The sequence below is a fragment of the Saccopteryx bilineata genome, chromosome 8, assembly GCF_036850765.1.
Source record: "Saccopteryx bilineata isolate mSacBil1 chromosome 8, mSacBil1_pri_phased_curated, whole genome shotgun sequence".
In the NCBI taxonomy this organism is placed as follows: Eukaryota; Metazoa; Chordata; class Mammalia; order Chiroptera; family Emballonuridae; genus Saccopteryx; species Saccopteryx bilineata.
Genome location: NC_089497.1, coordinates 27,814,280 through 27,838,689, shown reverse-complemented (window position 1 = coordinate 27,838,689; position 24,410 = coordinate 27,814,280). Strand labels below are relative to the sequence as shown.

General features: G+C 35.9%; 1 protein-coding gene across 2 annotated transcripts in view; it reads right to left on the bottom strand.

Moving 5' to 3' along the window:
- ABI3BP (ABI family member 3 binding protein) overlaps positions 1-24,410 on the bottom strand; it is a 254,121-nt gene that overhangs the window by 91,781 nt on the left and 137,930 nt on the right. The window contains exons 13-30 of one of the 2 annotated variants that reach the window (XM_066240657.1): positions 19,244-19,309; positions 18,191-18,265; positions 17,581-17,655; positions 16,708-16,782; positions 15,358-15,429; positions 14,482-14,556; positions 11,352-11,393; positions 10,461-10,508; positions 9,339-9,419; positions 8,843-8,890; positions 7,526-7,600; positions 5,266-5,325; positions 4,332-4,445; positions 3,991-4,023; positions 3,071-3,163; positions 1,912-1,971; positions 1,564-1,638; positions 333-392 (exon numbers count right to left, since the gene is read on the bottom strand). In XM_066240657.1, coding sequence (XP_066096754.1) covers positions 333-392; positions 1,564-1,638; positions 1,912-1,971; positions 3,071-3,163; positions 3,991-4,023; positions 4,332-4,445; positions 5,266-5,325; positions 7,526-7,600; positions 8,843-8,890; positions 9,339-9,419; positions 10,461-10,508; positions 11,352-11,393; positions 14,482-14,556; positions 15,358-15,429; positions 16,708-16,782; positions 17,581-17,655; positions 18,191-18,265; positions 19,244-19,309 — 1,227 coding nt within the window. The remainder of the gene's footprint in view (positions 1-332; positions 393-1,563; positions 1,639-1,911; positions 1,972-3,070; positions 3,164-3,990; positions 4,024-4,331; positions 4,446-5,265; positions 5,326-7,525; positions 7,601-8,842; positions 8,891-9,338; positions 9,420-10,460; positions 10,509-11,351; positions 11,394-14,481; positions 14,557-15,357; positions 15,430-16,707; positions 16,783-17,580; positions 17,656-18,190; positions 18,266-19,243; positions 19,310-24,410) is intronic. The other variant, XM_066240658.1, reaches the window with a different exon arrangement.

Genomic DNA, 24,410 nt, shown 5'->3' with positions numbered 1-24,410 from the left:
AAAGGTGGCTAGACAAAGAATGTATAATGAAACATTCCTATTATGGCGTGGTTAGCATAGTTCAAATTCAGGCATCCCTATACATATATGTAATTTATCTTAATAGAGCACTCTGGTTAATTTAAAAACATAAGATGGCATGAAAAAAAATTTAAAGTAAGTTACTGAGCAAGAAGCTATCCCCAAATAGATTTAGGCTTGACTGTTTTAAGATCAAACGCTAACTTGTTTTATGCATGCTCAACTCATAAGATGAATGAAAATGAATGGCAGTAGAGTGGAATGGGTTTAACAATGAGCAAGAAAAGCTGAAGGTCAGAAAGTGGCATTACCAAATACTGTCCCTGGAGCCTCTTTTATTGGAGCAACTGGTTCAAGGACTATAGCAGGAGCTGACCAATAATAATAATAATAATAAGTACATTGAAAAGGTAAACATTTATATATATAATCTCAGAACATTCACTTTAAAAAGAATTGTACCAAGGTAATAATGTATCCAGAGTACAAATCAAACACAACCTTCTGAGCTGAGGGATATGGCTTCTCTGCTCTCAGGCACCAATTTGTCACTTAGAGACCATCTTTGTACTCAGGTAACTATCCCTGTGTAGTGTCCCTGAAGTTTCTCATTCAGTTTGATAATCCGAGTTTAAATAATGCAGCAAAGTTGCTCATACCCATCTTGCTGAAAACTCATCTTTGGAAAGAGAACACCGGGGTAAAGAGAGCAGCCTAGGTAAGGGGCATTCAGTCTGAGGTACAGCATGTATCTATCTTCTGTCCAGTGCTTAAGGAAATCCTGACCATATATGGGTACTGATGATGCTTACATGAAATCCAAACTCTTAAGTCCAATATACAAAATCTCTTTTCAACTGGTCCTATAGGCTCATTTAGCTGCAACAACTTCAATGAAATACTCTGATCAACACTTAGAAGCCTGGCAGCCTTCATCTCTGCCTCCTCTGCCTCCTCTCACTGGCTTCTATATATGTCCTTCCTTTTTCTACTTCTTAACGCCCCCCACCCCAATGAACCATGGTCAAATCTTGCCCATGGCTTGTTTTCAAATGGTCCCTGAGAGCAAAGAATAATTTTTCTTTCTTATTTTAAGTGGCTGTAACAAAAAAACAAAAAAAAAAGGAGGAAAGAATAAACATATGTAATACAGACCATATGGACCCAAACTCTCAAATATTTACTATCTAACCCTTTATAGAAAATGTGTGCCAAAGGTGGCCCTAGATCCTTACGCACCTTTCATAGTTACCAAGAAATAATTTCCTATGTGCCCATTGTTTTGCAGTTGTTTCAGTCCATGGTACAAATTCAATATTTAAAGGATGAGTGAATTAAATAAGTCAGTTAAATAGACATTTAGAGAGAAGATTCTAATTCACAAGGTATAAAGAAGTTGGCAACCACATAAGATCTCCCCACCCGTGCTCTTGAGCCTCCTGTGGAGCAGAAGCAGCTGCTGACCCTGATTTGCCCCTTCATTTTCTCTGGACCCCACTGGGACGGGCTGCCAGAATTCCTTATTCAGATCTACACATTTACCTAGTCCATCGTCAGGTGCTTCAGGACTTGATGAGGTTTTAGGTTTGGGACGTGGATGGTGAATTTGTTCAGGTGCTTTGGGAGTTAAAGGAAGAAAACATCTGGTTATTAGAGTGTTATAGTTCCAGAAGCTGTGAATAAGATTATACTTATTATATACGTCACTTCCTTAAAACAAATGAGTTGTTTTAGTGCTCTCCAATATATACATATTAAGAAGTAATTGAATGACAACAGAGGATGACACAGAAGTCCTGTGAAGCGGGAGAAGCCGTGGTTATGAGGGTGATGAAATGGGTTTGAAATGAGCAGGAAAAGCAGATGCTGGTGAACATAATGTATCATTACCTAGTGTTGTCCCTGGAGCCTCGGTTCTAAGAATAACTGGTTCCAAGATTGTGGCAGGAACTGATCAAAAGTAATAAAAGAAACCAAAGAGATTTTTATGAATGCACGAAATGTGAGAAAACTCATCTTACCAGTAGTAAAAATAAGGCTTCTAAGGGCGAAGGAGGAGGGGATAGAAAAGACAGATTACATAAAAGCTTTAACACCAAGAGGCAGGAACTATGGGGGTGAGAAGGGAAGTGTGGTGGGAGTAGGGGTCACCCTGGGGTCTATCTACCACACATATAACAGACAGCCAAAAGGGAGCTGAGACTATACTCACTAAGAGACTAATCCTTAGTGAAAACAATGGCATTTAATAGAATAAGATGAAGAACAACCTCTCCACTTGTGGTATCATGTTAGACAAGGCATCTTCAGTTCTAAGGTAGAAAAAGCACTGTTTGATACAGAAAAAGGATCACTAAAGCCCACTGGGCTCTTGAATAGACATCCAGATTATTCTTCTTTAATTCATCCTATGAGCCCATTTAACAGGAGGGCATCAACACATCATCCTCTGTCTGGAATGCCAGCTTCAAAAAATTCCCTGCTTGTCCTCCACTAGTCCAAATTCTGTACTGATTTCTTTCTAATGATCCTGGAGTTTTTTTCTGCTCCAAATATTCACCACTCCTAGCATATAGTATTTATACCATTAGAGAACTTATTTTAACTTCATATAAACATGCTGCCTTATGTTATTTTCTACTTGTTTTTGCAGGAATAGCTTTTGTTTACAACTATTATACAAATTGATAGGGAAGCAAAACATACTTCCTACTTGTGATTTACCTCACAGTTACCAATATGGTTATGGGGAATTAGGATTAAAAAAGAAGTTGACTTGAATTGATTGTGTAGGTTCAATACTTGACTGAGCAAACTTTAACTTTAAGACATGAATGGAATCAAATAGTAAACAAATAAATAAAAAGAACATTGATAGAGAAGATTCCCACACAGGAAAGATGAGGTACTTAGATATCACATGTTCTCCTAAGTAGCAGCTTTTACTCTTGGTGGATACATAGGGTATGCACCAATTATATGCATAGAATTGAGGGTCCAAACCAGGGTCAAGTAGTTGGATTCCTTAAACCAGACACCGCATATTTACCCAGTGTAGGTTGAGGTGCTTCTGAATGGGGTGTGGTTTTAGGTTTGGGACGTGGACGACGGGGTTTCTTTGTTGTTGCTGCTGTTGTTGGAGCTGACGGGAGAAAATGTAGTATTAATATCGTGTGTATGGCCCCATGAACTCTGATGGATGATATCACAGGGCTCTAAACTTTCTAAAGCTTGTCAGAGTTTCTATAAGTGGAGAAAACTTTGTCACTTTGGTGGGAAATTGTCTCCTTTAGTACATTAATAGGTTTTCATTATAATTAAGAATTCTCCAGAGGTGAAAAAAAAATCGCACTACAATTATGTTTAAGAAATAAAGATGAGGAATTCTCATTTTCTTGAAAGTGTCCTTCATCCAAAACTGATTACAAATCACTGCCAAACTATGATGGTGTGTAAGAAGTTCAAACCATCCTATTATATTCACTTATAATTTAAAATGACTGAGTTTAAAATGACTAGGCTTGGGCAAATTTTCCGCTTGGTAATTTACTAGAACACAGTGTACAAAATTATCTGAAATGGCAACCAAGGGAAAAAAAAAAAACTTATGTAGAACTTGAAATGTAGAAAGTGAGATACTTAGAGAAACTTCATGGTATTATAATTGATACTGTCCTGGTAGTCTAAATAAGGGATATTTAGACAATCACATTTGGACCTCAGCTCTGAAAAACAATACTGTTTAAACAAAGACTCAGCTCAACATGATGCAATTTCAAGCTGGGATATGGAGGGGATAGCTGTATGAATCAAATTCATACTCATAGCTGTTAGAAAGAAAGCTTTTTATATTTAGAGATGAATACTGTAATAAGATGACAATGTCATCATCATCTGTATAGCACCGCAGATAAGTTTGAGAATAAATATGAGAGAAAGTTCTTGCTGAAGGACATAAAGAATCATTACCTAAAAATGTGCCGGGAGTAACAGGTTCAATATCTGCATCAAGAAACGATCAAAAGTAATTTGAAAAAGAAATCTTAAACACATTAAGAAAAGCCATCAAATTCTCCTGAAAAGAAACTTTGCCAGAATCACAGAGAAATATATAATTCAACGGTCAAAGAAACAAATAAAATACTCAAGTTCCAAGAAGATCCTAAGCAGTGTAAGGAAATCACAGGGATTGGCTACAGCTTTCGCACTTACAGGTTAGAGGGGCTATTAGGTGGCGAGTTAAGCTGCCACCCGAGGAACACTGATGTGATGTGATGAGGTTCCACAGGCATCAGGAGCTGTATATTTACCTAGTGAGGTCTGAGGTGCCACTGGGCTTGGCGTGGTTTTATGTTTGGGATGTTTGGGACGTTTTGAAGGTTTGGGACGCGGACGACGTGGTCTTGGTCGTGATGTTTTTGGAGCTGAAGAAAGGAAATTGATTAATACCATATGACTGCAGAAACTAAAAAAAGATTTATACATGCCTAAAGGTTTTCTAAAAGTTTTTGCTAGATTTTCTTGAGTCTTGAGGAATTATCTTTTTATTTCAAGATTTTCTTTTGTCATCCACATGCAAAAACTATTTTGGGGTTGTTGCCTAACAGTTCTTTTGAAAAAGATTATATAATGTTATTTGAATAATCTGAAAGCATTATTGTTATTTCTGGTGTAAGATTTTCAAAGATGACCCCGATCCAAGGGAAGTCAGAAGTGCAGCATGCTCATGTCACCTTTCAGAGGGATCCAGGCTCACCAGCTTTTGGGAGACTGTAGTTAGGTAATACTTCACTTGGGCATACATACTATTAAACATTATTAGAAAAAGCACATTTCATTTCTTAAAATTCTTGGAAGACAACAAAAATCCCCTGCACATCTTAAAACAACTTTTGTCGACACACACCAAGTTATAAATGAGGTTCATGGGGCAGACACTCTTAATTGTATTTGAATTTCAGCTTTATCACAGCTCTGAGCAGAATCACGGGCTCTGTAAAGTATCAACATGGCTAGATAGTATGAGAGAGATGCTCTGCGCTACCTGCAAACAGGCTTATAGTCTAACCAAGTAACTTGTTTTTGACGTCTTCAATACATTCAAAGTGAGGAAGCTAGTTAAATGATGAGAGAGGATGATGAGAAAATCTTAGGCAAGAGAAAAGCCCTTGACTAAAATGGTAATGGAATAGACTGAACAATGAGCATAAAACAGACTTGCTTTAAGATATTAAATGTTATTACCTAATGTCGTCCAGGGAGCCTCAGTTCTCAGAGGTACAGGATCAGTGTCTGCGGCAGGAACTGACCAAAAGCAATACAACAAGCAATGGAGACATGAGAAACATAGGAAAAGAAAAAAAAATACCTTGAAAATAAATATTCTTAACCTTGCAATGCCGAAAAAGCAGTTCTGAATTCTGGAAAAATAGTACTTGTTCTCTAATAACTGGCTGTACGCTGATATCCATTCATCTCACAAAGTAGCCTATGAGGCCAATGAAAAGCTTTCATCCCTGTGTTTAATTATCTGATTTCAACTGTATTAAAAAAAGAAATCAGATAATTAGTTGTCTGATATGTATTTTAAATTACTCTGAAAAATTATTATGAAAGCCTCTGTTTACATCTGAATGCCTTTTACCACTATTATCAATATTTATTTTGAAGAATGTTGGTTGTGAGGAGATTTTTAAAAAATCTTAGTCTTTTAATTGAAGATCTGCAACCATTATGCAAAAGATAAACTTTTGCCTTTCTTCAGAATAAATGTGATACTTTTCTTACTATTTCTCATTTATTTATTTATTTCAAATGGATAGTTAGGAGATCGTTATTCAAGTAAGAAAGACATGATTAAGAAAAAGGCCAGAAAAACAATAATCCAAATTTTTGTCTGGATAAAGAGGATTCCTATAATTCTATTGTATTCAGCAATGATTAAATTATGCATAGATGTGAAATTAAGATTGATTAACTCCTTAGTTTGAAATGTTTCTATTTTTCATTCAATTCAGAAGTTTAAATGTAACATTAAAATATTTTTATCACCAGAAACCCTGTAAGCAGTTATATGAAGATTGCCTTTCACTGTCCAAGACACACAGTACAGAGTTGGGTTAAGCCGCATCTGAGAACATTTTCTGAACTAACGGGAAACATGGAGACAGAAGAGAGGCAGAAAGTGAGGACAACAGGATGAAAACAATATTCAAAGCAACTGCCTTCAAACAAAAAAAGGGGGAATTCTCTATTTTGTTTGAAATTCAGCATCAAAAGATAAATTTGTCAACAAGAAAACTGACATTCATTCAAGTTGCATTTGAATAGCATGGAATCAAGGAAGCAAGAGACTTTTCGAGAAAGAAGCAATTATGTATCGCGTCAAGCTCCAATCAGCTTGCGCATTGCCACCCTCCCGCATCCATAAATTATACCTACAGAGACAGATGTCATAGAGTCCCTGACTTGAAGGAGGGACAGAGAGAGCACCTGTGCCTTTGACAGCTTCACATGCTGGAAGCAACCTGAATGTCTCTGAAGGTGATCAAAGAAGGAGTAATATTCAGAGGTGATCAGCTGAGCAGCAGATGTAAGATTGCCTACCAAGTTAGAAATGTCCCTAACAATGTTGTAAATAAATGAAAAAGATGATGAATAATTGTTTGCACAAGAGAACACAGATGATGACAGAGGTGAGAGGGGCAAGCAAGCTCAGAGAAACACTGGCCAAGAAGAAAGACACCCGTCATTACCTATGGTGAGGGTGTAACAGGTTAAAGACTGCACCGGAGAAAATAAACAAATATAAATAATGAAAACAAGGAAGGCTAAGCTTTTCGATGCTCGCTGATACTTAATTCACAGGATGGATACAGAACCTCGTTTATTTTAAATGGATAGAAATGGCTTTGATAAGCTTATTTAGTACGAGAGGCGCTCTCTTAGTAAGTTAGAATTTTATACCAATTGGAATCTTAGGAGAAAGTTTCAATCCCAAAACAGTTGAATTTCCAGAAGTCATATAAATATCTACTTAAATGGTAGGAAATTGCTTAGTAAAGAATTACTGTTTAAAATGTCGATAAGGTATTTTAGAGGAGGCCGATCTCTGATTATGTGCTGAAAGAAGAACAGGGTCACCCTCCCCAGCGCTGCCTTGTGGTGGCTGCTCAAGTCACTTTCAGAAATGTTCCAGATATAGAAAAAATAGGTTTCTACTCATTATAAACCCAAATGTAGAAAACAAAGCCTAAAAAAAACTCTTTAAGAAAATGGAATCTGTCAGTGTCAACTGTAAAATTTGCTAATTTCCCACACATCAAACCCATTTGATTTGTTCAATTAATACTTAAAAGATCAGTGTGACCATTTTGAAAAGATAATAACAAAATCATGGTACTTGGGCTTTTATGTTTTATGTGATGTAACAAATTATAAACATTTTCAGCAACATGTCCCCCAAAAGAGGTTCTTAAACTGAAGCATTGCAAATTCTATTTACCGGATTTAGTTGGTGGCATATCTGGTTTTGCTGTGCTTTGGGGCTTAGGAAGTAATTGCTTTGGTGGTTTTGAATCTGAAGGAGAAAAGGTGCTATAATTAGTGTCTTAGCAGAGCTGTGAAGGTCAAGATTAATGTTACTTACCCAACATTTTCTAGTTATAGATCAAGGCACTTAAAATAGTAATTAGTAGGCTAGATTTGAGGTACTGGTCTATGTATGGTTTTAGGTCTTTTCGAAGGTTTTGATGCTGAAGAAAAAGGTATTAAAGTGAGTATAATGGTCATGGCTGAAACCGTCAGAATTAAGGACACATATGCTTGAGCAAATATACTATATAAATTCAATGACTATACAGCAAAATTAACTCCTGGAGAGTGGAAAGAGTGGGAAATGTGTTTGTTTCTACTTATTCTTCCAAAAGGAAATGCTCAAAATGTGTCTTTGAAGAAAAGTAATGAGAACTATAATAAGACTTTTTTCTACATAAGTAATTTCTAATGTAATAAGTATAATAGTTCTAATTCTTAATTGACTTTTTCTCAATATAAAAAGAATAAGGTAGAACTTTGTAGCTTGTTCAATAGAAAGCCTGGAAATAATCCTGAACACTTAAAATTATATAAAATGTTACATGGCTACTGATTTCTGGAATTTTCTAAAGTAAAGCAGTAACAGACTTATTGTAAATACTGAGAACTTGCAACGAAATAATTATCATTGAACAGCATTAGTACTAAAAATAATAAAACCAGTTTGGGACTTTTAATGTTCTCAAATTACAAACACCATGCTATTTTATATTGGACCCTAGACCAAGAACAGTATTTGTGCTTCCAGTTACCAAAACATACTTAAAAACAATTTTCCAAAGAAAATAAAAACTGAAGAAGCCATTATTTCATTCAACTTTTTAAGAAGGAGAAAGTGATGCAAGTTGAATGAGTAAAGCAATGAAATGATAATCATGGCACTAGAATAAAATTTTGTCATTTGTGAAATCCAGCATGATCACAGAAGTCCCTGTCTCCAAAAGAGTAGATGGTTTTCTCTACACAAAGACACATGTGATGGAAAGAAAGAGGGTTTGTGGAAAACCAGGAAGTTGTGTCCAAGATCACAGTTCTTTCTTAAATAAGCACACGGGATTCTTCCAGAAGTCTCCTCCTATCTTTAGGTTCTTCAGACCGAGATAGGAAATCGAGAGGATGTATGGGATGAAATTGTGGTTGTGTGGTGGGAATGCAGTATTCCTGGGGGGAAAGTAGGAAAAGCAGAAGTGATGATATGAAAGCACTCGGAGGAGAGTGGAATTACCGATTGTGGGCACCAGGAGCTCCTGTTGTGCCGTAGCTGGTTCCAGTGCTAGAGAAGCAAAAAATCAAAAACACTAATTATATGAAGAAGTGACACCTTGAGGAAGGAAGCATTACTCTTCAATCTTTACTTAAACTGTGTACTTTTTTTGAATGTGATTTTCCCTTTTATCCCCCTCCCCATTCTCTCCTCTTCTTCCTATTGCTTTCCCACAGGTCATCTGACACAAATATGCATCCTACATAAGATGTTATGGAGCCCTACTCTAAAAATACATTCAGTGAGTCAGCTTACTGCTGTGGGTACCTGTAAATAAAAATATAAACATATATTCATATAACATGAAATGGAAAGTAAGTACAGATGCTTAAATATAAAAATTAACAACCATATTGTAGTTCCGAAGTCCAGGTATTTAGGTACTAGGTAGCTACTATATCAGAAGCTATCATATTCTACTTTCTGTGTTAATTGAAACCCTGAACATCACATTTACCAGGTTTGGACTTGGGCACATCTGGACTAGGTGTGGTTTTAGGGCGGGGGCGACGACCTGGTCGTTTGGTCTTTGGTGGAGCTGAAGAAAGAAAATTAACTAGTTAATACAGGACAAACAATACTACATATATCTTAGAAGCACATTTAAGCTCTTTGATTTATTATGGATATGTACCCTTTTGTTTTGCAACTTTCTATAATTATTTGCCCAGTTAAGTTACGTCTTCAACAATATTTTTTTGGCCAAAGATTTATAAACAATTACTATTCAAGAGATCCCCTATTCTTCATTTTAAAAGGGAAAACCCATAACGTGGTATAGCTTAGAGAAGACAGTCTCATAAAAATTTTGAAAATGCTTGTTCAACAGGAACATGAGAAAAGTTACTTTAAAAAAGCCACAAGTGGCCCTGACAGGTTGGCTCAGTGGTAGAGCCTCAGTCAAGGGTATGGATGTCCCCAGTTCAATTATTGGTCAGGGCACACAGGAGAAGTGACCATCTGCTTCTCCATGTCTCCCCCTCCCTCATCTTTTTTTTCTCCCTTCCGCAGCCATGGCTATATTTGTTCAAACCAATTGGCCCCCAGTACCGAGGATGGCTTGGTGGCCTCTGCCTCAGGCCTAAAAATAGCTCAGTTGCCAAGCAATGGAGCAATGCCGCAGATGGGTAGAGCATGGCCCTGCAGGGGGTTTGCTGGGTGGATCCAGGTTGGGGGTATGCAGGAATCTGTCTCTCTGCCTCCTCTCTTCTCACTTATATAAAAAAAAGCTACAAGTGATAAAAATTAAAATGTATTTGGCTTAAGATGCAAAAAGAAAAGTTTTTCATTTAGCATTAAAAAAATCTGTGAATCAATGAGATGTATTAAAAACCTTTGAATCAGAAATTATTTCAGGGGAGGCAAATTTAAAAAATGAGATATGTTTTATAAAACTATAGATTTACAATTTTTCTCTGGAAGTTAAGACCGGAAAACACACACACACACACACACACACACACACACACACACACAAATGAGTATCAGTGGATTAATCCATCATTGTGAGCCTGTTAATAAAGACACCAGCAGTTGGGTAGAGAGGAAACAAAGGTCACTCGCTCAATAACTGCATTACCTAATGTTGCTGTTGAAGGTTTGGTTCCCAGCATTCCAGGCTCTAAGACTGCATGAAACATCATCAAGAAGAAATCAAAGTCAAAGGGCAAATAAAGAGATCTATTTAAATATGAAAAAATGCTTAATTTTTAATTATTAAGTTGCACAAATGTAAATGATGAAACTTTTATTCACATAAGAAATTCCTTTCTTATTTAAATTGATTCGTGTGTTTTTAGGCAAAATGAACAAAAATATAGCCAGTCAGTTAAATTTGGAAAGAAAAATGGAAAGTAAAATGTATGATTCTTATTTGGGATATGTGAATGCAATAAAGTAACCAACAGTTCATGTTATGAAGGAAAATACGGGTAATTGGCTACGATGGCACCAGTAGAAAACATTATTTGCTCTCTTACAGAAAAAGAAGCTATGTAGATTGGGGTTCATTTTTATATTTTTCTCTTTTAATGAATTTCTTGTGACACATCAGGATATTTAGATCTGGAAAGATAATAATGTTTTCCAAGAACATCTGCAAATGTTGGAGTTTTGAAATGAAGAAAAACACCTTCAAAAGTAAAACACAAATATGTCCTAGAAAAACCATAGTCCTCCACTAGAAATTACCAGATTAAAAGAAGCTCAAGACACATTCCTCAAACGTAAGGATGAGTAATAAAGAATGTGTCAAATAAAAATAAGTATGGCTTTCATGGTGTCTCAGAACCTCTACTTAGTCAAGCATAGGCTGAGAGTTTATCTTCTAAAAAAAATGGCTGGAAAAAAAACCCCTGAAAGACTATAAAGATATGAACTTTTAAAAAGTCAAAGTTAAGGACAAAGTTAAAGCTAGATTGCATGAAATGAGAAATAATTCTTTTTCACTAACTAAAGGAAACTTCATTACCTATTGTTGACTGGGATGAAGCTGGAGTCCGAGGTTCAGGGGCTGCAATAAAAGCAAGTATTATTGAAGGCAATGCTGAAGAGGAGGATCTAAGACAGAAACCAAATGTCCTTTGGAATAAAATGTGTTTTCTTATTGAAAACCAATCAGGTTCTGCTGGCTTAACAACAGAGAGGCTCAACACCCTACACCTTCTCCACAAACCACAATAAAAGGAAGAATTGAGATTTCTGTTTGTTTGTTTTTACAGATCTTTCAGCTATTTTCTCTACTATTCAACATTCTAAAAACTGTTCCTAGTGCTTGAGGAGACACTCCATGTAAGTATGTCAGGGGAGCCTCTCTAAGGTTGCTTGGAGTTCTCTGTCTACCAGCCATTTGGTTTTCCTGCAGGACAGTCAGGTTCATCCAAGGAAGTGGGAACAGGCAACAGACCCATTAGACCTGTAACCGTGTCTCTGAGTTCTGTTACTTTTGGATCATTTTCAGCCTGGCTGAATCTGATATTATTTTATGAAAAATAGAAGTTGAACTTATGGCCTAGAAAAAGGGCCAAAAGTGTTTATATGTTATTCTCCATTTATTGCTGGTGAACAAATAAATTGGTTTACATATGAAATCTAGTTCATTTTGATTAGTAAATCAAAGAAGTCAAAAAACAGTCTCCAATCTCAGGCAGTGCTAAATAAATTGAATAACAATATTATTTAAATATTCTAACAACAAAACCTCCAATGTTCAAATTGGCAGAGAAAGAGAAAAAGAGAAACTGCGATGTTTCAGATTCTGTAGGTGAGAAGGAAAAAATAGTAAGCGTCAACACATTAAATATAATAAATATCAAAAAGCTTCACACCTGAAAATAGCAAACAACAAATATTCTTTTATTTTTTAATAAAGTTTTTTAACTTTTTAAATTTTTATTTACTCATTTTAGAGAGGAGAGAAAGTGAGAAAGAGAGAAGGAGGGAGAGAGAGAGAGAAAGGGGGGAGGAGCAGGAAGCATCAACTCCCATATGTGCTTTGACCAGACAAGTGCAGGGTTTTGAACTGGCGACCTCAGTGTTTCAGGCTAGTGCTTTATCCACTGCGCCACCACAGGTGAGGCCAACAAATATTCTTTAGAAACTTTAAGGTTGTAATTCATGTTTTAATTTCTAAAAATTTGTCTTCCAAAAGTATGAAAAAAATAAGTAAAATTTGCAACACATAGTATTTTTTTAGCCTTTACAAAAATTTAAGAACACTGCCTTTTAATTTTATAAAGAAAAATCTGCATTTTTGAATTCCTGACAGACTGAGACCATGTAAGTATGGACCCCTATTAATTAAGTTTCCAATTCACCGGCGTATAAAAATATTAAAGTCAGTGTTTGTTAAAAGCCAATTCATGTTCTGACAACCTCCTCTATTGACAATTTTAAGGTGTTACAGATAAAGGTATAAAAATGTTCCATAAAAAAGCTGAGTGGCATGCACATAACTACACCACTCTCCTCAGCACAAAACAAAGAAAACTACAACTTGCTTATGGATTTGTGGCTAGCAATAAGAACGATGTACAATTCCATCCACCATACCTGTGATTAATTGGAAGCTCTCCATTTTAGTATGTTAAAAGTTGAAGAACTAAGTGTCATAACAATCTTAAGGATTACATATGAAAGAAACCATTCTTATTGGATGAGGGAGACAAATAGAGACATAGTAGATGGCTGGGATTATTAAGAAAGCACTGGATTCTGTTTATAAAACAAGCCAAAACCAATGGTGGTTTTTACTTGTTAGTTTAACCACAAAGGAAAACCAAAGGAAAGAAACCTACATGGAAAGTGAAATGGAAAAAAAAAAAAAGAGTGTGAGGAGAGGGCTGGGAAAGGCAATGAATCAGTCAAACCAAAAAGCTTTTGGTGGTTTATTTGCTCTCCTGAACCTTGGCTAGAAACGGAAATCTTCAGCAGAGGTATAATGCTGGCTTACCCTAAAGTAAAAATAAATAACGTTTTAAAAGCTAAAACCCAAGCAATAGTTTGCAGAGATTCAGTAATTACTCTGTGTTGCCTCAATGTCAGGTTGACTTGGCATTCATTTAGGTGCAGATTCTCAAGTGGCTGTTAGGAGAAAATGTGTGGATGTTCTTAGTTGACTAGAAGGTAGAAATCAAAGGAATAAAAACTCATTAAGCTTCCAAATAATTTTCTACATTTTAAAAGGAAATGTCAAATTAAGAAGTCTCTGCTCAAATACCTTAAATAATAAGAACACATCCTCCAACTCTTGTATTAATGAACTTCCCCTCAGAAAACTTTTTAGAAACTGTTGAAATTAATAACATAAATTATCTAGTGTAAATTCTAATTAACATTGGAGACAATATTTAATGTTTTCAAATTTTATCTTGTAATAACAGAAATAATTATATTAGAGAAATATTTATTTAAATTTAATGACCAAAACATGTAAACTGTTGTATAAATTCTGGATTGAAAAAACAAAGCTTTGGTCCTTCACTGTGTCCCACAATCCTTATATAGGGAACTGTCTTTTAAATTATATACACAGAATAACCCCTCCCTGCAAAAGAGCCTTTTTTTTCTTCAGCAAAATACCATTAATATCTCCTGGGAAGCAAACTGAAGTCAGTGTTCAGAAGTCAGCCCCAGTATAGAAAAAAAAATCATGGAGCATCAGGGAGCTACAACACTTTCAGTCTTACTGCCCGAAAACTGAGAAACTCCAAGCAAGGCAAAGTGCTTAGAGGATGGAACCACTTTTTCCCTCTCCAGCTGAAAAGCGATTGTTCAGAGTCATAAGAGCTCCCGTTCACTTTGGTACTGGAAACTACTTCATCGTACTAGACAAGGGGAGTCCTCAACCATGTACAGCGCTCTATTTCTGTGTCTCTGTGACAGTCATGAACATCATGATCCTCCACTCAGCTCAGAGCAGGGCTGCGACAGCATCGAAGGGGCTAGTTAGAATAATTTCATTGTATTTTTGTATTTTTCATGGCAAAATGTGTCAATTATCAAAATACAAATCAGAAGCTCTTGCTCCAAAGAGTGACATAAAACAAATTCTCAACTCTACTCTTGAAATATTAAAAAAAAAAAGAAATCAGGGTAATTACCAGGTTTGATGTGTGCTACTTCTGGGCTGAGAGGGATTTTAGGTTTCAAAGAAATAAATTGTGTTTTACTGGGAGCTGGAAAAATAAAGAAACAAAAATAATCAACAAATCAATATTTAGGCAATTCAGTGTCTAAAACCACACAAGGAAAACCTATAAAATGGAATGAATCCATCATTTTGGGAGATTTTTAAAAAAGGCTCATTAAAATAATATTTCACAGAGCAGCATTGAATGGAAATACAGTGGTAAATTTTTATCTGGTTTGAAAAATATTTCTAGAGTCTATTGGAGCTAACAGAAATAGCATTGCCACTGAATCGTCATAATAACTACGCAAAGACAGTGAATTTAATTCATACTTAAAAAAATCAGTGTAACCATTTTGCTCCCTTATTTCCCATTTCTCTGCTACATGTAAGTCTTTAAGCTTCAAACAAAAAGACATGTTTTAAAATTAATATTCATTAATAGTTATACTGCTATGATCTACATCATAAGGAAATTCTACTAATACCATAATAGTCAATTTTTCAAATATAGTCTGAAGTTGAACTTGAGGGGCTTATACAAAAAAAAAAAAAAAAGGAGAACTATGTATAAGACCTATCTTTAAATACAATGATTAGGTAGCAGATGAGAAAAAGGAAGTCGTTTAACTGCTTTCTAAGACATAGGAATAATGCTTAGTTCAGATCCACTAATTACAGGGCCTCTGTATAAAACCATGAAAGCCACAGAGTAGATATACTACGTGAGATATTCAGTACTGTTGAAATGAGCCAATTATAATACTGATTGAGACATTATTTAAAAGCTGGCTTTTTTTTTTTTTACGGTGAAATGAAGTAATATCTACTAAGGACATGCCATTACCCGGTGTAGTCCATGGAAATTCAGGGCTTTTAGAAATTTTAGGTGTAGTTGTTCCAGTACTTTTGGTTCTTTCTGGTAATGGAAAGGAAAAGAGATATTAAGATATCTTAGAGACAATAAAAAGATATCCTCTAAGGAAGAACTGAATGACCTTTTTAAAAATCCTGCCATATTTAGTAGTCAGTGTTTAGAAAGTATGTAGTGAGTAAAAGTTTTGGAAAAGAATTTTCAAACTCAGTCATAATAGTACAGACGATAAAAAAAAACCAAAACCCTGTATTTATGTTACAGTGGAACCAGCTTTTTGTGTATCATGTGACAATGAAGACAATCACCTCCAAGTGATAAAGGGCCTCTACCACCCAAACCCTGTGCCTTAAAAATATCGTTCCCCTCCTTTTCCATCTGCCCAGTCCTACACATATTTTGAGACTTACATCCTCAACTCCTCTTAGTTTTTCTGACTTTCTGCATGACAATGATAGTCTTACAAGTGAATGAAATCATCTTCGGTTGCTCTCTCACCTTTTATGATATATCATCTTTTAAAAGATGAGAAGCAATTAGGAAGCTGGATTTATGGCCTTTCTATCTCAGCCTTTGCCTTAGGGAAAAACTGAAAGCATAGGCTCCAAAAAAACAAGACCTGTCAGCCTAATAAGTACTCAAATATAGATGGCATGCCAAGAAAAAGAATTACACTAGCTATCACACTCTATCATATTGTGATAACAAGGCTTATCGGTTCATACTAAAGTTCAGAAGCAAGAACATCACTTACATAATTTTTAATCAAAGCGTATTAGAAATGATTGATTCTTGTTATGTTGCATTATAAATTACTCATCTTCAGTTACCTTCAATTTTTTTTAATAATTTTATTTTTAATGGGGTGACATCAATAAATCAGGATACATATATTCAAAGATAACAACTCCAGGTTATCTTGTCATTCACTTATGTTGCATACCCATCACCCAAAGTCAGATTGTCCTCTGTCACCTTCTATCTAGTTTTCTTTGTGCCCTTCCCCCTCCCCCTTTCCCTCTCCCTCTCCCCCCTCCCCCCGTAACCACCACACTCTTGTCCACTGTTGGTGGGAATGTAAAGTAGTACAACCATTATGGAAGAAAGTATGGTGGTTCCTCAAAAAACTGAAAATAGAATTACCTATGACCCAGCAATCCCTCTGCTGGGTATATACCCCAAAAACTCAGAAACATTGATACCTTCAAATTTTGTAAAGAAACTTTAACCTATAGAATCATATCACTTATTTTTATGACAAGGGGATTGATGTTCTTTGTTAGGAATCAAATATCCTGAAAGGTCAAACAGACATTTATTTACCAGGTTTGGTTCTCGGTGGTTTGGGTCTGATGCGTCGTTTAGGTGTAGGAAGGACAGATGTAGTTTGCAGGGGAGCTGAAAGAAGATTTAAAATACCTTTCATAAACAACGCTGCTGTTCAGGTTGTAAGTGTAAACCTGTAAACTTCTTGAGCACAAGAACTGCTTTATGCTACTTTGTCTCTCTAGAATGCCCAGCAGTGTGCTTTATTCATAGCAGGTGCTCAATAAATGTGTTGACTGGACCAAAGGAATTAAATTTCTACATGAGAACGGAAGGTACATTGTTCAATTAAATGTACTGCAAAGTGAACACCTTTGAAGGATTTAAAAACACATGGTACAATTAAGAACTTAAAAATGAATTACCAAACAGCAGGGGAGAAACACAAAGAAAATATTTGGTATTTAGAGAATGGCAATTTAAAAACTTAATTTCGTAGCCCTTTACTAAGCCTCACCAAGAGTTAATGAACTTCATTATTCCAATAACTTTCTATTATAAAATGTAGGTTGTGTTATCCTTCTTTTACCCATTTTCCTTCACCATGTCCAAGACTGCAGAGCTTGGGGCTCTCCATACTCAGACTACTTTGAGAAAAATACCCTGATCTAGTGGTACCTGAATGTGCTAATTAGAAGAGAATATATTTAAAAGTAAATATCTATAATTCTGTTATTTTCTGGTTGACAAATTTGAAAGAATTATAGCAAAAACAAAAATAACTTCACACTATCTAGACAATTTTATGGTATAGAATGAAGGGAAATGTTTAGTGCTGAAAGAACTCTGAAAAAGGAAACATGATTGATTCTTTTTTGTCACCTTATCTGTTCTTTCAAAGCAATCAACTATACATGTGTCATTAGTTACCAGGCGTTGTAGGCCGTATTTCAGGACTGGGAATGATTTCCAGTTTTTGAGGAACAAATGGTGTCTCTCTTGGAGCTGAAAACACAAACACCCCACCCCACAAAGTAATTCCAGTTAAAATGAGGTATTTTTTAAGAGTTTTAACATGCTTTTAGATGGTGTTACAAAGCACATGCTACAGGTACATGATTAAGAATGAAAAAATGCGTGTAGTCTTGAAAGCTGATGGGTGAAATAATAATGTAGAGAAGGGGAAAGGTCAGAGGGATAACTGTTCAGTAGCTGACTCCAGACAGACTCAGGCGTGGAAGAGAGGTGACACAGGCCACAGGCACAGGAGATGGCAATGATGAAATGTTCATGCAGTTTTCAAAGCTTTTCATTCCTTTAAGGATGGAAAAAATATCATCTATTACAGTACGAAGAAAAAAAAAATAGACCAAAATGGAACATAAGATGCCTGCATTATAGGAAAAAATATATATTCAGAAATAGAAAAGAAATAAATGATTAGATGTGATGGAAAGAAATGGTCACTCAGAAGAAAGGCATTCAGATGGATTTTCTTTTGATGGAAAACAAAGAATAATTTTTCTGTTAAAAACATTACCCAGTGTTGCCCTTGGCTGTTCAAGAGTTCTAGAAGTTTTAGGTGGGACAGAATCCAGAAATGGATCACTTGTTGCTGTTGGAATAAATGTCAACATTTATAAAAGCAGTAGAAGGCCCCAGGAATAAAATATACAAATTCATGAGTAATAAATTATGCCTCATATAGGAAAAAATATCAAGAACACTTGAAATATTTCTGACCAACATTTTTAAATGAATGATTCATTAGAATTTGAAGATAAGCTCATTTTAAAAAACATATCCTTTAAACATTAGAAAACTTGATAAAATAATGCCTCACATATTCAACTTATTTTCAACTGCTTTTTCTGGCTTCTCTGTTTCCTAACTAGTAATTGAAACCACCTTTAGCATTCTGTTTCATTTTTTTTATTTTCTGCTGTTTAAAATTATTCACTTTTATTTATCATGACACAAATAATATTAAAACAAGACTATACATACAAAAAGTATTAGCCATATATGCATGTCTGGCAGAGACAAGTCTTATTTACTTTGAATCTTCTGCAATACCTAGTTTAGTAGGTGCTTAATAAACACTTGCTAAAAGAAACTATTGGACTGAGTTAAACTTACTCTAACTGCATCAGTAAATGAATGACAAAAATTAGATCCAACTGAACTTCTACAGACAAATGAATGACATTATTGCTCTATAGCAGGATTTCTCATCTCAGCACTATTGACATTTAGGACTGGATGGTCCTTTGTTGTTGGGGCCTATTCTTTGTATTGTAGGGGTTTAGCAACATCCCTGGCCTCTACTCACTGGACGTGTTGGTAGTACCTCCTCCAGCTGTGACAACCGAAAATGTCTCTAGACGTTTCCAAATGCTCCTGGGAGTGAAAGAGAGCAAAAGCACCCCCACTGGAAAACTACTGCTCTAGAGAAAACTTCCTGGGATTCTATTTCTTTTCCTGCAAAGCTCTGGATAGCACAATTTTTCATTCATCAAAAATTAAAGGGAGAAGTAGGTGCAGTTGTCAGAACACCTGAAATCCAAGGCAAGAATTAAGAGGTTGGGTATACCTGTGTGGGACTCTGATATTTCAGGTTCATCTGAAGTTGTAGGGCTTGAGAAAACATCATAAGTTGCTTTAAAAGTAAAGGTAAAACAAAAGAGAAGATATTAATTTTGATTGAAAGATTTCATGACATATTTTAATACTGGTCTTGTCACCAAAATGTAAGCAACTACTAAAACTTGCCTCTAGTCCCTCTTCCCCTGAACTGAAGATCTTTATACAGTAAGCCCCAACACTGGCCTCTAGGGTGATGTGAGCATAGCGCTATATTTACAGTAACGTGGTGCCAGCTCTAAATCTAAAGCTTCTAAGAATATAAACATAAATGAAGTAAGATGGGAGAGATTTCCAAAGAAGGAAACAGCAGTCACATTGAGGTTCTTTGCACAGAGTCTACTGCTTAGTCTTTCTACTTAGTAAAAGTTATCATCATGCTATCTTAACATCTAGACAGCACTTTACAGTTTGCATAGCACTGTCTCGTATATAAGCTTACCTAAGCCCTTTAACATGCCTGAGAAATGGGTGAGGTAGACTATCCCCACCTTATAGATAAAGAGCTATTATCTCCATTTCCTCGGTAACACAGTTGAGATTCACCACAGAGAAGACATTTGCCAGTGGTCACACATGGGGATTGTCAAGTTCAGCATATTTTTCACTGCATTCACAGGGCCAGAAATGGCAGAGCTAAGGCCAATAAGTGGCTTTCTTTCTAGATTCCTCCATTAAACCCTAAGCCTTCCTATGACCTATGTGGATTTAAAGATAACATGTATATTCTACATGAAATAAAGAAAACAGTGTGACCTTAAAAAAAAAAGAAGGGCTGGTTTTAAAACAAGGATTATTTTTATGTTTACAAAGCGCGTTTTCATGTTCACATAAAAGTTGAATCTGCAAGCAAAAACAGTACCAAAATAAAAATGTTCTCTCTCTGCACCAAGAAGCTGTCACTATGATAATAACAGGTATACAGAAGCTTCAGCCGTTGTGAGGTAGATGTTACTTTCTTTGTCTGTTCAAAATGGCGGTACAGAAATAAACTAGAAAGGTGGGGGGCACTCACAGAAAAATTTCATCAGATTTACTTGTAATTCAGTGATAGAGTAATGATTTGAACCACTGTTAGTGGAGCTGTAAGAAAGATAATATCAGACCCTGTGACACACTTTAATATGCAGATAAGACAGTTTATAGTGTGTCACATATTGAAGAAGCAGGAAATATGTACATTTCAACTGTAAAGGTGAATTTACTACTTTGCAAAAAATCTTCACAAGATAGAATATTTTGAGTTAAAATGTTCAAACTTCCTGAGAGTCAATCCATTACATTGTAATGTAAAGTTTTCTTTAGCCTAGCTACAAGTTAAAGGTCAGAGAACAAAGATTATCTTTTAATGGACAGAAATGCTGGCAGTTGCTAACTTATTTCATGGAATCATCAAAGTCAGCTATACCTACTACTAAATAAATTAGGAAAACTTGATCAACTCTTATTTCACTCTCTCATATTAGGAAAGAATTTATGAATTAATGGTTTGACTTGTTTATATTGTTACTTCTGAAAAATGTCACAATTGTCTTTATATTATCTTAAGTCCCACATTTAGTGACACTGGACCACCTTCCTTATATTCTGTAATATTTGTCCCACAAGATGATATTTGTTTGCCCTTTTTCTATTTCTTTTCCATGTTTGCAATTTCCTTCTACTCTGGAGTTTCCAAGGCTGGCCGCCATCTTCCCTCGGGTTATTCTCAGAAGGCACTCTAGCCTTCTTGTCACCATTCCTGAGCAAGTGTGGCTCATGTCTGGGAAAGTTCTCAACTGTCAGGAATCTTTTACCTCTAAACATTTTCTCAAATATGCTTAAAATGAAAATCACACGTTTGCCAGTAGACTTGGTCCTTGATATTTCTATTTCTGGAGTTTCTGAGAGTAAAGTAGTCGAGAACAAGAGTGTTAAAAGGATGCAAACACCACTTTGTTGTTTGGCAGCCCTGAGAAACACATTACCACCTCACTCCATTCAGGGGTTAAACAAGAACTTTTTGACTCTGAAGTAATAGATGTCACAAGAGAGGATGGTGTCAAAACGAATCTCTCTAAAAATCAACAGCTTTTGATTTTTTTACAAAACTCTTGCATATGTACTCCTATATCCGAGGAAATACATGAAATGGTTAAGCACCTATGGTTTTTAAAAGGCTATAAAATTGATACATAGCTAAGAATTAGGGGAGAACCCTTCTATTTTTTAGACACTTTATTGTGATCATGCATTACTGCTTATAGGTAAATATCTTGTCACCAATGTTTACTTTAGTGAATGAAATGCTCCAGCAATTTAACATCAAGCACTATCTCTCCCCTTGCATTCACTGAACATAAATGAGACCAAAAGTTATAGGAGAAATCTAATGTGAGTTAAATAGGTGGTTCAATTCAAAGGTTATAATATGCAATATTAGTTTCTTCCAAAAACCAGTAATGATGTATCCATGATAACTAAATTTTACTTTTATATTTTTCAGATAAAAATTATAATATGAAATAAGTCACACTACTATTAGCTCATAACTTTCTAAAACCACATTGCTAAATTGTGTTTTGTGGTTTGTACATTTTACTTTACTTAAAAAAAAAAACAACCCCAAACCTGATTAGATGTAAATTTCATAATAAAAATGCTCTGATCTTGTCTGGAAATATATGATGGCACACAGACAAAATATTTACAATGATCAAGAATGTATCCATTTATTTTATTCAAATGCCATAAATATTAATAACTATGTACAAGAATTTCATTTTTAAACGTAAACTCTTAGATGAAAGACCTCATTAAGACAGAAATTGTGACTGTCATGCTCGTTATGCACTCCAAGCTGGTTTACCTTAAAGCCTGGGATGGAGCAGAGACTAAGCAGAATTAATCACCATGATGCCCATTACAATGAACAAATAACAATGAGTTTGACAGCTGGTTAGCTTATGCTCTTACTAAAGACAAATGAGAATAAATGAACAGGTCCTTTAATTATTCTGTGATACACATCCATGTGCCTAAAAATCTCTTTCTCTACTACACAATTATGTGCCATATGCTCATGTGGCCACACTCTGCCCTAGAAATAGAATTTTAAAGACATATATGAAGAGACAATGAAAAAAAATATACTAGAACTATCAACAAATAGCTACATGAGAAAAGCATTTATAAGCACCACAGAGCTCTCACTACCATTTAAATAAATAAACAATACTCTCTTCAGTTCATGGGAAAATAAAATACCTTTCTGGAAATTTGTGAAAATCTTGTCCGCAAAAGGGAAAAAAACACTTATGAAATAAAATCAAAAGCTGAGGTTCTAACTCTTTAAGAGGCCAAAGTAAATCTCTAAACCATCTGCTACACTTGAATTCTATTTTTCTGCTCTTGAAGCATCAACGCCACTACTCATTCTTACTTTTTCTCCTCTCTAGGGTTTAATCCAGTTGGGTGGGCCAGATCTATGCTAATCAACACCTCACAAGCAGGCAATAAGGTCCAAATATAGAGTTCAATCTCTTTTTCAACCACTCTCAGCAAACCACCTGGGCCAAAACTTTCCAACCAAGATTGGGCTCCTCGGACACACTGATCAGTTCAGCTTTCAAGTCCTGAAATAATTGATAGAGCTTAAGGGCATATAACAACTTGCTAAAGTTCTACAAAATACTGAAAGAATTAAACACTGAAAATAATTAGTGATAAACTCTTAAGGTAGCTCTCTTGAATGGATTCTAATGAGAAGACTGCGGTCTACCATCCTCAGTTCTGCCTGTCGAAGGAAGTCTCTAAGATAACCATTTATTGTTCAAGGGGAAACAACCTTGCCAGAAGACGTTGTCGTCATAGTTATACTAAGTCAGGGGTCCCCAAACTACGGCCCGTGGGCCGCATACGGCCCCCAGAGGCCGTTTATCCGGCCCCCTGCCACACTTCTGGAAGGGGCACCTCTTTCATTGGTGGTCAGTGAGAGGAGCATAGTTCCCATTGAAATACTGGTCAGTTTGTTGATTTAAATTTACTTGTTCTTTATTTTAAATATTGTATTTGTTCCCGTTTTGTTGTTTTACTTTAAAATAAGATATGTGCAGTGTGCATAGGGATTTGTTCATAGTTTTTTTTATAGTCCGGCCCTCCAACAGTCTGAGTGACAGTGAACTGGCCCCCTGTGTAAAAAGTTTGGGGACCCCTGTACTAAGTCATAGCACAACTGGAGGGAAAAAGCGGTCTGTCTGAACACCTAGGGGAGGAACAGGCAGGAGAATTTTCTGAAGAAGAAAATAAACACACAGAATCATCCTGGGTTATATATACAAAAAAAAAGCATTTTCTTTATTTTACTTAGGCTTTAAATCACTCCTCGTACAAAATGATGGTCTTTTAAGGGGATGATCAAGTAAATTAAGGAGGCTTAACACTGATGGTATTATCAAGCCAGAAACAGAAAGTTGATTTTCATCTGCTCTCTTAAACCATACATGGGTTCTAAAAATCATGCATACACCCCATCTGGGGGCTGATAAATACATGGCAGTTACACTGCTTCTTTCAACTCAGCTATCTACAGAAAACACAAAGTTGGACATCGCATCATTTTACTCCCTGAGCCTAGGCAGAGCCTGAGCCAAGTTTACAGACTGATACAGGCTGACACTCGAACTGAACAGAAAGCCCAAGTGATACAACATCCATGCCATGGTGTTAGCAGAACATCACGCCATTCCCATGGGGGCGCAAGGCTTCTTCAAATAACACAGTACATGTCATTTCCACTCTCCTTAAGAAATTTTATACAGGTAAAATGAAGATCCAAGAATCACTTGGTATGCTCATATGCATACAGGGTGGGGCATCACTGTGTTAACAGTTGTGAGCATGTGACCTACAAAGTTTATTCTTGTGTTATTATTTACTATTATATCTTACCATATGAACAACTGTAAACCTCCTATTGCCCCATCCTGTACAAGCTGGCATCTTTTTTTTTCTCTCTCCTTTCTTTTCTTTCTTTATATTAATTAGAAAATTTATAGTTGCGCCTGACCTGTGGTGGCGCAGTGGATAAAGCGTCGACCTGGAAATGCTGAGGTCGCCGGTTCGAAACCCTGGGCTTG